The sequence below is a fragment of the Hypomesus nipponensis genome, chromosome 27, assembly GCF_054491055.1.
Source record: "Hypomesus nipponensis isolate SF chromosome 27, ASM5449105v1, whole genome shotgun sequence".
Taxonomy (NCBI): Eukaryota; Metazoa; Chordata; class Actinopteri; order Osmeriformes; family Osmeridae; genus Hypomesus; species Hypomesus nipponensis.
In genome coordinates this window covers 12,314,652-12,326,747 of record NC_140387.1, presented here as the reverse complement: position 1 = coordinate 12,326,747, position 12,096 = coordinate 12,314,652, and the positions used below count along the sequence as shown (strand labels likewise).

Below are 12,096 nucleotides of genomic sequence, written 5' to 3'. Positions count from 1 at the left end.
GTCAAACACATCGTACGACCAGAGCTACTGCTTTACGGCAAGCTCTGGTCACTTCCTTTTTTCTCTCAAGGCATCGACACACAACTGACAGGTTAGGCTCTCCCTGTCAATACACATGCTAGAAAGAGTTTTGGCTTGCTTATGTTGTTGCTAATCTTGCTAATGCTCTGACATTCTGATTCCACTTCGGATGTCATCAATCGGGTGCTCTGGTCGTATTAGTCCTTCACTAACCAATCAGCATTCATTAGTAGAATGCTAGCGTGTTATAGGCAACAATGACTCACCCTGTAAGAAGTCAAAAGGACATAGGTACTCGTTCATTCAACTTTCAACCTACAATCCATGTTGAACATGCAAAAACTACAATCAAATCGGAGATTTCTCAACGACAATCAGACGAAAGAGACAAATTTAGCCGTTTAGCTCCAAAGACTCCCGTTCAACATGCACTCGCTCGTGATCACCCCCAGTGGAACTCTGGTGGAACTGCAGCCACATTCGGTACAATGGAGCTTAATAGGGAGTGGCAAGGCTCTCCTTAAACAGGCTCTGCTTATACCCAGCTAACACAGTTCCGTTGCCCTTACGTTGTTGCAACGTCATTCGATGACCAAACATCTGTTGCCGCCACGTCTTTGGCAATGTGGAAAGTGAAAGACGCCAGTTGGTCACGCAACGCCATAACCGCGACGTCGAGGCAACGGGATTTTGTGACATTGCCAGTCCGTAACTTCGACGTTAATTAAGTAACCTATATTTATCAATTCTACTTCTTATATTGGGGCGGTTCATATGCAGACCTCATTTGCCCAAAATGCTACTTGTTCTTGTATAATAGGCTACATGGTAGCCATCTTAGGAGGCATATGTTTGTGTGATGTGTAGCCTAACTCAAGCTTATCATAAACGAGGCAGCATTACCATGTAACATTTAGTAATTTTATTTCAAACAAAGTGCCAAACAGTGAATTTAAATCTTCTGCCAGTCCCCGCTACAGGTCCTGTCTGTTGGCCCTGACAATGAGCACAAAATAAGTTAGTGTCCTATCAACATAATTGCACGTGTGAAAGGGGCTATAAGTCATTTAAAAATCACATCTAAAGTAATATACATCATCAAAAAAATATTATGGGATTGTAGTTTTTTGTCACATAGCCATGTGACAGAGAGTGGACTTCTTAGAATGGTGGCCTTGCATGTGTTGTTCGAGTGAAATAAAACGTTTTGCAAACGGCATGGTAGTCATCCATTCATCAAAAAGTTATTTTGACTGTAATGCAGGATTCCAACTCATAATAGAGTTTATTTAAAAGTTGACTCTCTGAAAAAACTGTAAGTATTTGTCGAGTGAATAATTAGTTAATGATTAGTGAATGTAACTCATGTTGTGACTTTACTTGAGGAGGCACATTACTATTAACAAATGATTAATTACCGTCTCAATCCATGGATACCGCCATTGTAGAAATGAACACATGAATTACCCTGTTAACTCAGGGTTTTGGTTCACACAGTTAACTAACAGTCATAGTTTGCACGATTAACATAAGTAGTTAACTCACCTATCAGTTAATGTGTTAATGTCAATAGGAATTGATACATGATTCCAGATTCAATTAATGGTAAATCATATGTGACTCCCTATTACCAAATGATGTGTTCATGATCAGTGCATCATTAAGTACTTTCTGAGTTTTGTATTAACTGATGATGATTCATGCATTAGTTAATGCATTAATGAATAATAATTAATGCACCCTTATTGTAAAGTGTTACCATTTTCCTTTTGCTTTTAACACTATTCAACCACACTTGCTAGTAGAGAAACGTCTTTCTGACTTCAATCTTGATATGAATATTATTAGATGGATCTAGACTTTATGACAGAAAGATCACAGTGTGTGAGAGTTAATGGCGTCCTTTCAGACAAGCTCCATTCATCCACTGGCTCACCCCAAGGTTGTGTACTCTCTCCTCTTCTTTATATGCTCTACACGAATAGTTGCCAGTGTAAGTTTGAGAATAGAAACATCATAAAGTTTGCAGATGACATAGTCATAGTCAGCTTGCCGAACGGAGGGGATATGGATCATGGGCTGGTTGTCAATGACTTTGTATCATGATGTGAGGAGTTTCGCCTTAAACTGAATTTGTCAGACCAAGGATATGATTATTGACTTCAGGAGGTCGGTGATCATTCTCCAATTCATAACTATTGAGGGGATTGCGATTGATTTGGTTGAGAATTATAAATGTCTGGGTACTGTATTTAATAACATGCTGTGCTTTCAGACCATCACAGATGCCATTTCAAAAAAAGTACAGCAACGTCTCTATTTCCTGAGAAAAATGAATTCTTTAAAGGTGTGCACCAAAATGATGACACTGTTTTATAGAACCTGTATTGAGTCAGCACTGACATTTTGTGTGGTGGTATGGTTTGGGAATCTGAATCTGGACAATAAGAACAGGCTTGATCGGCTTGTCAGAGTGGCCGGTAAAGTCATTGGGGTAAACCAAGTCCAGCTCTCTGAGCTTTACGTTAGGAAGGTCGCAAGGAAGATGCAGGCCATATTGGCTTGTACTGACCATCCCCTGAAGGGGGCGTTTGAGCTCTTGCCTTCAGAGAAGAAGAAGGTATAGAGCTCCCACACAGAAATTTGGGGACTCTTGTTTGCTTTGCTATTGGGAGGCTTAATATGCCTAAATGAATGGCATTCATGGACGGAACTATAAAATTATTTGGGGTTTTCAACATTAAGTGATCCTTGTACTGTATTATACTGTATTGTGTGTTCTCGGGTATGCTGTTTATGTAGTATTTTATGATGGATTGTATGTATTTTGGTTCCTGTCTACAAATGTCCCCTAGTGGGATCAATAAAATTGACTTGACTAACTACGAAGAAAGATCATATTTCTTCCATTAATAGCTTCTCTCAACTGCCTCCCTGTAAATACAGAATCTAATTCAAAATCCTTCATCTCACCTACAAAGCACATAATGGTCGGACTCGATCATAACTTGCTGAGCTTATATGGCTGGATGTCTCCCTGTCCCCATCTCTCACTCCAAAATCTAGAGTTGCTGGACCTAGTATCTGCTTGATGGGTCTCACACCTCATTGTGTAACTTAGTGTCACATTGCTAAGTCATGTGTTGATAAGTAAGGGTCAAGATGTGGTGTGATTGGTTGTGCTTGTGCATAAAGGGAATTGTGAAGCATTGTTCTGTGTATTCTTCATCTACTGAGACGGTCATACTCCTTTTCTTCCTCACCTCTTACTCTCTCTGGTTTACAATAATCAAGGTAGAATAGGTCAGATTTAAAACTGTCGCTTTGTAACATGTTTAGCTTGCAATTCATATCATTCATTTGCAATGTTCTTAAATGTATATCTAATTTCACCTTACGTTGACCATTCTTGCTCAGATTTAACCCATAGTCAAATAACTACAATTTTCATTGATATTGACATAATTTGGTTGATGTTAACACACTATTCAGTTTCCCCTCTCCCATTAAACCATAGGGGAAGTTTTAGCTGTTTGGCAAATATTAAACACCCTACAAACTCATAGTACTTAATTACCCGACTAGAACCCTGCACTCACAGAATATTTGATATATTATAAAGATGGTTAAAAATGCAGTTGTCTGATGAAGTATGGTGGACAGATAATATTGTTTAAAGAATTGCTGTGTGAAATCTTATTAATAAAGGATGATTATCCTTAAATAACCATACACATTTTTTATAATTGGAAAACCGTAGTTCTTATCCTCAATATAGTATGATCAGTTCAGTTGTGTGATTCAAGATGAATAGGAATTTAATCTGGATATTATGACTACAAATGTGTGGCCCGGAAATGCCTATTCATCCTGAGGAGACTGAAGAAGTTTGGTATGGACTCAGTCATCCTCACTAACTTTTACAGATGCACAATAGTGAGCATACTGACTGGTTGCATCAGTGTGGTATGGCCTATATAGTGTAGTCCAGTCTTCTGAGTTGCCCAACCTTGTATCAGACACCTGCACTTTATAGATCTATAATAAATATGTTGATTTTGTCGTGAACTTGTACTTGGTGATTCACTTCATTGACTTGGTACTTTCACAGCAATTGGGTACTATCTAATATGTCTTCAGTCTTAACCCTGTACGTTTATCTGCAGTTGTGAATTTAATGGTATAGAATCATGTGTTAAAGCTTTATAGTATGAGCAATATCAATAGGTTAGTGTCAAATACACTTTTGTATAGGTTATAACAGTCTGCTGGTTTTGTTAGTGTTGGTACGCACACATTTTTTTTTACCTTTACTGATGGTCTGAAGATGTTTAATTTGCTATCTTGCACTTCTACACCAGTGCTAAACAGAGAAGTGTAGTCAGAAGGCAAAATTATAAATTAAAACTTTCATTAGCAATAGGCTACATTCATTAATAACTCATTAGTACCACCACGTTAGCAAACACAACAAATAAACTATACAATTACACTACACTGTTGCCACATGTTGGGAAATAACAAAATACAAGCAATATTACAAATGTAATGGATGCAAACTTTACAGGCATGAAAAACGGTATTGTGGTCACGCAGACTATTGTAGGTTGGGGTTCAGTGCAAGCACGGCTTCTTCTGTAGGCTATAATTGTTAAATCCTATTTGAGAAAGGACACTGTTCACAGCTGTCAATAGGAAATTACTATTACCTGAATGACTTGTACTGATTGGGAGGTTATGCCTGTTCTGATGATGGCATAAACCATGTTAGATTGTTGGCTCTGTGCAATGTTTGGGTTTCCTCTCCCTTGTCATCTGTTTCTGTGTCTTTGTTTCTGTTGCAGGATGGCAGGCAGGTAGAGGAGCTGTGATTGCTGCTACAGCACACCTGTGATCTGTGCCTCAGTCCTTAATAAGCTGTGCCCTAACAAGCTGGGTCTCTCCATTACTAGCAGGAACATCACTGTTTGCTTTTTAGTTCGTTATGATTCTCTACACACTCTACACTTGCACTGATCCCACATCCACTCCCTATGCTACTGTTTTACATGACCCTCACATGCAACCATTTCTTTGTTAGATATAGAAATAAGGATAATGTTATCCTTATTTCACTAAGTATGCATCTAATCTTCCTATGAACCCAGTTATGACAGCTATATATAAGCATAGTCAGTGACAGTGGCGGCTGGTCAATAGAGGGCCGGTGAAAAGTGTTCTATTGTTGTTTGTTTTTCATGTAATACATTTTCTAAACAATAATTACTAATTTTAAGCATTACTGTGTTAAAAATACACAATAACGTGTTGTGTGTATCTATATATACCAAAATTCTGTTTTGGGATCAATTTACTTCATGCTCGACATCTGGGGCGTTAGAAAAACGGCTGGACAATAGAGGCTTAGATAAAACATATAACTTTTTACCACAGACTACAATTAGAGACACAGGAAGATTTTGTAGAAGAACTGTTGGTTTATTTTGAACTTATCCTGTTGAGTTGGTGTTTATGTAAGGTATTTTCTTGTGGGCTTTTATTGTGACAGGGGTGTGTGGTTCTGACGTTGGAAGAAAGTGAGTGGATTGGAATGCTATGTGTGGGGGAGATACAGTAAAGATGTAGAAAGTGTGCCCCAAGACCGTGTCCGTCTCTAACAATTAATGCAACATAAACTAACCCAAACAGTCGGCTACATTGGTGACAGCGGTGGGATGGATTTTATTTTTTTCTCGTTGGGCCTGGCATGGCTCTGCTACTTACGTCGATGGGCTTGTCGGGTGCAGTCGTTTGGCGTTAGCTGTTGCTAACTCCGTGCTGTTTTTATTTTTTCACAGTTATGGTAGGCTAGAATGTTGATTCTGCACGTTGTGCCTATGGAGTTTTCTCGTTTTAGTTTAAGTTAGAGAGGAAATAAGGAGAAACGACATGGTATCCAGATCGAGGGAGAGCCATAAGCACGTGGAGGAGGGCAAGATGGACGGCTCCACGCGGAGGGCGTTAGCGTGCGCTGCTCCATCATCTCCTTCGCCACGCGGGCTGAGCTCCAACACTTCCACCGGTCCCGCCGGGCCAAGATGCAGCGCCCCCGCCAGCTGCAGTACAGGTTGTTCCCGGAAATCGATGAGAACTTTGGGAAGTTGTGTCGGCGGTTTTCCAGCGAAAATAAAATTGAGATATTGGTTGTGCAGAGGCTCGGATGAAGGAATTAAATAAATACTTGTGCTTGCATTTGTACATCCAAGCACTGAGCAACTGTTGTGCTTCATTTGTTTGCTCGCCATAATGTCTCTCCAGGAAAAAACGATATCGCACTTGCCATTGCACGGTGGTAGCTCAGTTTCTCATTGGCGGGCCAGATGATCTGGGCGGGCAAAGCAGAGAGGGGAGGTAACCTTTCTCGTATCTACGTCACTTGGAGGAGATTTTCAAACAGAGAGTTTGAGCCTTCATTTTGTCAAAGTCGGAGAAGAACACCCAGGGCTTTGTTTAGACCTATCGAAAATTCTAGCCACTGGGGGACCAAAGGCAGGCTAGGGGGACTCATATTAATGTTAAATAACTTCATAAAATGAAGTTTTCATGTCATGTCACCTTTAAAACGTTGTTAACACTTTGCTAATACGGCAGATTACGTGTTGAATGAAAAAAACAGTCAGGATAGGTGACAACTATTGCAAATGTGATGTTCCCTGTTGTGAAATTTGTCATAAAACCGCGTTTTATGTGCATGTAAATTAGCTGTGTTAGCCACATGGCTATGGTGCTAAACGTGAATGAGCTAGGAGGCTAACATCGTTGGGCTCAAATTAAATTAGCCTAAATACATTTAGTCTTATCTCTGCATTACTCGTCAGTTTACCTTTCAGTGTATTTCAAATTTGCGAAATGTGGGCGAGAAGGGAGAGTTAGTCAGTTAGAGAGGTAGGCTAAGTCTGAGTGAAAAATCGCTAACTGATACCAGCGGTTGATTCTACTGACTGTTGAGTAACCTTGTATTCTCTTGATTTCGAGGGTCATAGAGAGGACAGTAAAGATAGTAACGGCAGGGGGTCTGTGATTGGTCAACCCCCCCCCCCCCTTTGCTTCTTGCTCCGCTGCAGCTTCCCATGTATGCTTTGGCGACTTGGCACAGACAGACTTTTAAGGTTGAACCCGTTGAAAACCGGCAAGGCATTATTGAGCATTATGTGTAGGGGAGACTGGGGACAGTCGCAACAAGGGACAGTTGCAACAAGTCTTATTCCTCAAATCAGAAACATGAGTGATGACACTCATACTGCACTTGCACAGTTAGACCCCTCCCCCCACCAAGAAGACAGAACACATATTCAACATCTGCTGCTGAACAAAACGTGTATGAAAGTACATTTTTTTACAAGCTGTATTTTTGTCATACTGTCCTGACCTTTTGTATGAATGAATCAAAACTTACTTAGTTTGAATTATTGTTTTGTTGACTTCTAAGTGAGATGGTTAGCATGGGAGTCAGATGGCTGAGCGGTGAGGGAGTCGGACTAGTAATAAGAAGGGTGTCGAATCGATTCCCCGCTGTGCCAAATTATGTGTCCTTAAGGCACTTCACCCTACTTGCCTTGGGGGGAATGTCCCTGTACTTACTGTAAGTCGCTCTGGATAAGAGCGTCTGTTAATTGACTAAATGTGTCAAGGTCAGTGTGTCTAGCTAGCACATGATGTTCTGTCATGGCTGATAGCGTTGGGGGCTACAAGTTGCAACCGTCCCCAAGCTAAGCATCCATATCAAAACAGACCACACAACAGTATTTTTCAACATGAACAAGTCAATATTTTGGATCGAGCATCAGATTGCAAATTGTTAAATTCTTCCTGTCTGACACTGAAATATGGAGAGATTGAATAGCATCTGTAACACCTGCACACTGAATCTATGAAGGCCTATGTTCTACACATAAACGTGTCATGTCTATCAGCCTAAATGTAATTCAGATTTTTATTTTATTTGTATAAATTCAATGTACACTTATTTTAGAAAATGCCAACAAATACAGAAGTGTAGATGTAAAGAATTTCTGTAACAAAATGTAATCTCTTGCCTATAAAGTTTGTCTTTGAAAACATTTATTGCTCACTTCCCAGTCATGAGTGGCCCTCCTTTGCACACAGAGTACCAGTCTATGCTACAAGCATTGTCTTTTTTCAATTTCACTAAAACAGATGGCAAATCAAACATCTTCCAAGAGTTAGTTCATAGCATATTGACCTTGGCCACCACCTGCTTGCAGCCTGTCCTTGCATACTTACGTCCCCCTACAGAAGGATAGTATTCCATCTCCCCCGCTAGACGCTCAATGTTGGTACGGTCCGGATAGAACCCCTCACGCGACATCTCATCCATGAAGCACTCCATCACATGACTTTTCTCCAACAGGATCAAAGGCAGCAGCTCTGCCTCTGCCCATATTGGATGAATGTCCTCCAGAGTGTTGTGCAATATCAGGGATAATTCTTTTACCAAATTGTTGTGGCACCCCACTGCAGAATTTGTGATAGAGACACTTGAGGAATTGTGCAGCAGGTGTTTGGTGATGTGGCCATGACCCAGGTTGCTAAGGAAAATATAAACGGCGTTCAGATACTCATTGGAGTGCTGTGAGATCACAAGGTCCCTCAAGGTATCCAGTATTTCACCATGCATGTGCTCAACTTCATCAAAGATGAAGACTGGAATCTTCTCGTCCTCCTCAGCGCGTGTAACCATGTCTGTGACAAGGGTGGACAGGGCGCGGGAACAGTACCAGGCTTCGGTCTCCAGGGGGCAGTGGTGTAGAACATAGTACTGGAGCACCAGTGATTCCCCCACCACTGATCGGAAGTGTCCAGCCAGAAGACGACCCATGTGGCTTTTCCCCACTCCACTTGGGCCGTGCAAGGAAAGGACCAGGGGCTTACTGTGGACGTAGGTGGAAAGGTAATCCTTTAAGTGTGACAGCAGGGCCTCCACTGCCCCCTGCTGACTAAACACTTCCCTCCTTAGCGTCTTCTCTAAACCCTCCAGGTCATATCTGAGGACGTGGTCATCAAGGTTTTCTATTGCATTGTACACCTGGAGAGGCACAGATGATAGAGAGGAGTGAGACAAAGCAAGATAGAGAGTGAGTACCAATACCCATACTATATGGTATGTCTGTCATTAGTATCTACCATACTAAATAGTATGGCAGAAGGGTTTTAGCACCCACTGAGAGAGAATATCATTGCTCACTGATATTGACTGATTGAGTCAGCCCTCGAGACATTTTAGCCTACCTGCAGAAAGACAATGGCCAAGAGCAGGAGGAGGCAGTTCTTGGCACGGCTCTGTTCCTGTTTAGGCGGCGCCCTGCAGTCACCTCCACTAGGAAACATCACACGGGATCTCCTCATTTTCTTCCTTTTCTTCTGGGAACTATTGTAAGAGGTTGAGGACATTGTAGAGGGGGTAAGGCTATCAAAGGTAAAGATTTTGGGACTGGTGCGACTGGCGGCCCCGGTTAGGACCAGACCCATCCCCCCGTTCCCCGGCCCCACCATCATCTCTTGACGGCGCCTCTTCATGGCCTGGTACTTTAGTTTGATCCGGATCATGGCCCGCACAGAGGAAGAGAAATGGGAGAAAGTGAGAGGCGCAGACTGCATCTTCCCGTCTCCTTCTTCCTGTTCTTCCATTTCTCCCTCTATCAGAGACCCTGATAGTCTGTCACAGATGTCCTCCTGGTCACCCATCTGAATGAGATAGAGACAGAAGGGGAGAGAGATGGAAAGAGAGGGAGAACAAAAAACATATTTCTCTTTATTTCAATTGATGGGGTAATCCCTATTGTGAAACAGACTTAAGAGTTACATTTGTAATCAATGTCCAATGGCCAGTCTGTCTCAACTTCCTTTTTAAGAACCATAAAAGTTCTTAACTGAGTATATGTTTGTGTATGCATGTTTCTACCTGCCACATTTTATTTCCCCTAATCTGTTGTAAAGTTTAAATAGTTAGAAAAACTCTGAGGATGAGTTTCACTTTCAGACCAGTGAAGTTCAAACCAATGCATTTTCAATGCACCTCACCATTCTCAGAAAGAATAGAGTTTTGAGGAATTCTGTTCAAGTATAAATGGTTTCGAATCACATCAGCCAAGCCCAACATCTAAACACACTACAACTGATTAGAAGACAAGACTCATGATAAGCAAATTGTTACTGTAAAGGACGCCACTTAATCAACACACAATGCTTGTTTAAGTATTCCAAAACATAATTCCCTATTGGGGATTAACATATTTTTTGGCAGAATTATGTCTATGGCAGCTATATATGACTATTTCCTGTCTTACAAAACCAGCCAAGTATCAATAAATATATTCCTAATTTATGGTTGTCCTAATCAAAGTCCTAACCACCTTTCTACTCCATTGCAGATCCAACCATACTCAACCCCCCAAAAAGTAAATCATTTTGGAACAAGGCTCACTTTTCACCCAGTTTATGACTTGGTAAATAAAGAGTAAGCACACAATTCCAGATATTTATGTCAAACCCAGTTACTCCCCCTCACAACACTAAACGCTGAGTTCTGGAAAGCATGGTTTACTTGGAACAAAGCTAGCTTGAGTTCTTAAAGCATAGTTTAAGCCAGCATTTGCCTGCAGACAAAGGGGCTGAGAAAGACTGATACTGTCCTGCAGGTACAATCGGTAAGTTTCTATCATTAAATATATTTTTCCCAATTCACAAAGTTTGCCTGAGACAGGGGCAGCATTCCTGGCATTCTAAAGCTTTCCTTAAATGTTGTATTTTAGACCCATATGCTGACTCCATTTCCTTCCTGCTGGTCTCTGCTACAGCTCTCTCTCACCAGTTAAACACATGCAGACAGACAGGAAGACAGACACACACATTCAAGTTATGAAATGTTCCGAAACGGATGCTTCTAGTAGGAAGTGAATAGAGAATTAGAATTAGAACTGGCCAGAGGTCGGAATTAACAGTTGCATGTGCCTCATCCTCCCATTGTAAATGCCAAACAGAAAGAGAAGTGGTCTGAAGAGATGTTGGAGGGGCGAGGAATGGAGAAATGCAGGAAAAACAATCTGCCTACCTTGACAGGGAGTTGTAATCAAGCTTCAGGAATGGGACTGTGTCCTCTCGACTTGTTGCACTTCTATGTGGAGAGAGGAATGAATAGTCCTTTAGAAAAACTTTCAAAGCAACGACTGAGAGAACCACTCCTATCTCTCTCTATCTCACCCTGCCCATTCCAACTCTCCAAACTCCTCCCACTTCCTCTTTTTCTAGACTTTTTTCTCATCTCTCATTCTACTCGTATTCAGCGAAATAATACTAACCCTTTTTACAGATTTTTTGTGTGTATGAAAACATTCCACTCTTCCTATTTCAGTTAAATGAATGTCACATTAATTTGTACAAAATACATTCCTTTTATGGCTTTCTCTGATTTAACTGATAGGGGTGCTACCTCATTGCTTTTTAATTTGCATGTGAAAGCAAACATGTAACATGAGCCTAATACGGTGCATTTACATTTTTGTACACACAAAAACACCTAACTGTAGGAGAATAAAATGGTACAAGCAGCTAGTCAGTCAAATTTTAACCTCCTCTTTTATGCATTTGATACCCTAGTTGAATAAATGCAAAAAGACCAAGGGCATGTACACTGGGTTGAATAGGTCCTAAGGACATCCTGAAGAAGTCCTGAAGGTCCTGATGAAAATAGCTCTAACCTTATCTCAGGTAGGTTTTGTGTGTTGAATGCCTTATTCGTGGTGAATGAATGAAGCAATTGTATTTTTAAGAAATAAGCCCCAAGAGGCCACGGTTTGCGTTGATTTTAGAACAGGTAAGGGGAGTTGTTAGAAAACCCCCTTACTTGTTCTAAAATCAGCGCAAAACACGGACTCGCGGGGCTTATTTCTTAAAAATACAATTGCTTCATTCATTCACCACGAATAAGGCATTCAACACACAAAACCTACCTGAGATAAGGTTAGAGCTATTTTCATCAGGACCTTCTAAAACTACTACTACAAATATTTGATATGG

General features: G+C 41.0%; 1 protein-coding gene across 1 annotated transcript; it reads right to left on the bottom strand.

Annotated features, from left to right (window-relative positions):
* Positions 1 to 8,099: 8,099 nt before the first annotated feature.
* tor4aa (torsin family 4, member Aa) lies at positions 8,100 to 11,282 on the bottom strand. Its single transcript, XM_084693936.1, has 3 exons — positions 11,132 to 11,282; positions 9,310 to 9,765; positions 8,100 to 9,106 (listed from the first exon to the last, which is right to left on the bottom strand). The coding sequence occupies exons 2-3, from the start codon at positions 9,763 to 9,765 to the stop codon at positions 8,249 to 8,251; spliced, it is 1,314 nt and encodes a 437-aa protein (XP_084550062.1). The 5' UTR covers positions 11,132 to 11,282; the 3' UTR covers positions 8,100 to 8,248.
* Between the last annotated feature and the right edge of the window lie 814 nt (positions 11,283 to 12,096).

Coding starts and splice junctions, on each gene's coding strand:
- tor4aa (XM_084693936.1), bottom strand. CDS start 9,765: ATGGGTGACCAGGAGGACATCTGTGACAGACTATCAGGGTCTCTGATA. Junction 9,107..9,309: donor TGGCCATTGTCTTTCTGCAG/GTAGGCTAAAAT, acceptor GTGCCTCTCCAG/GTGTACAATGCAATAGAAAA.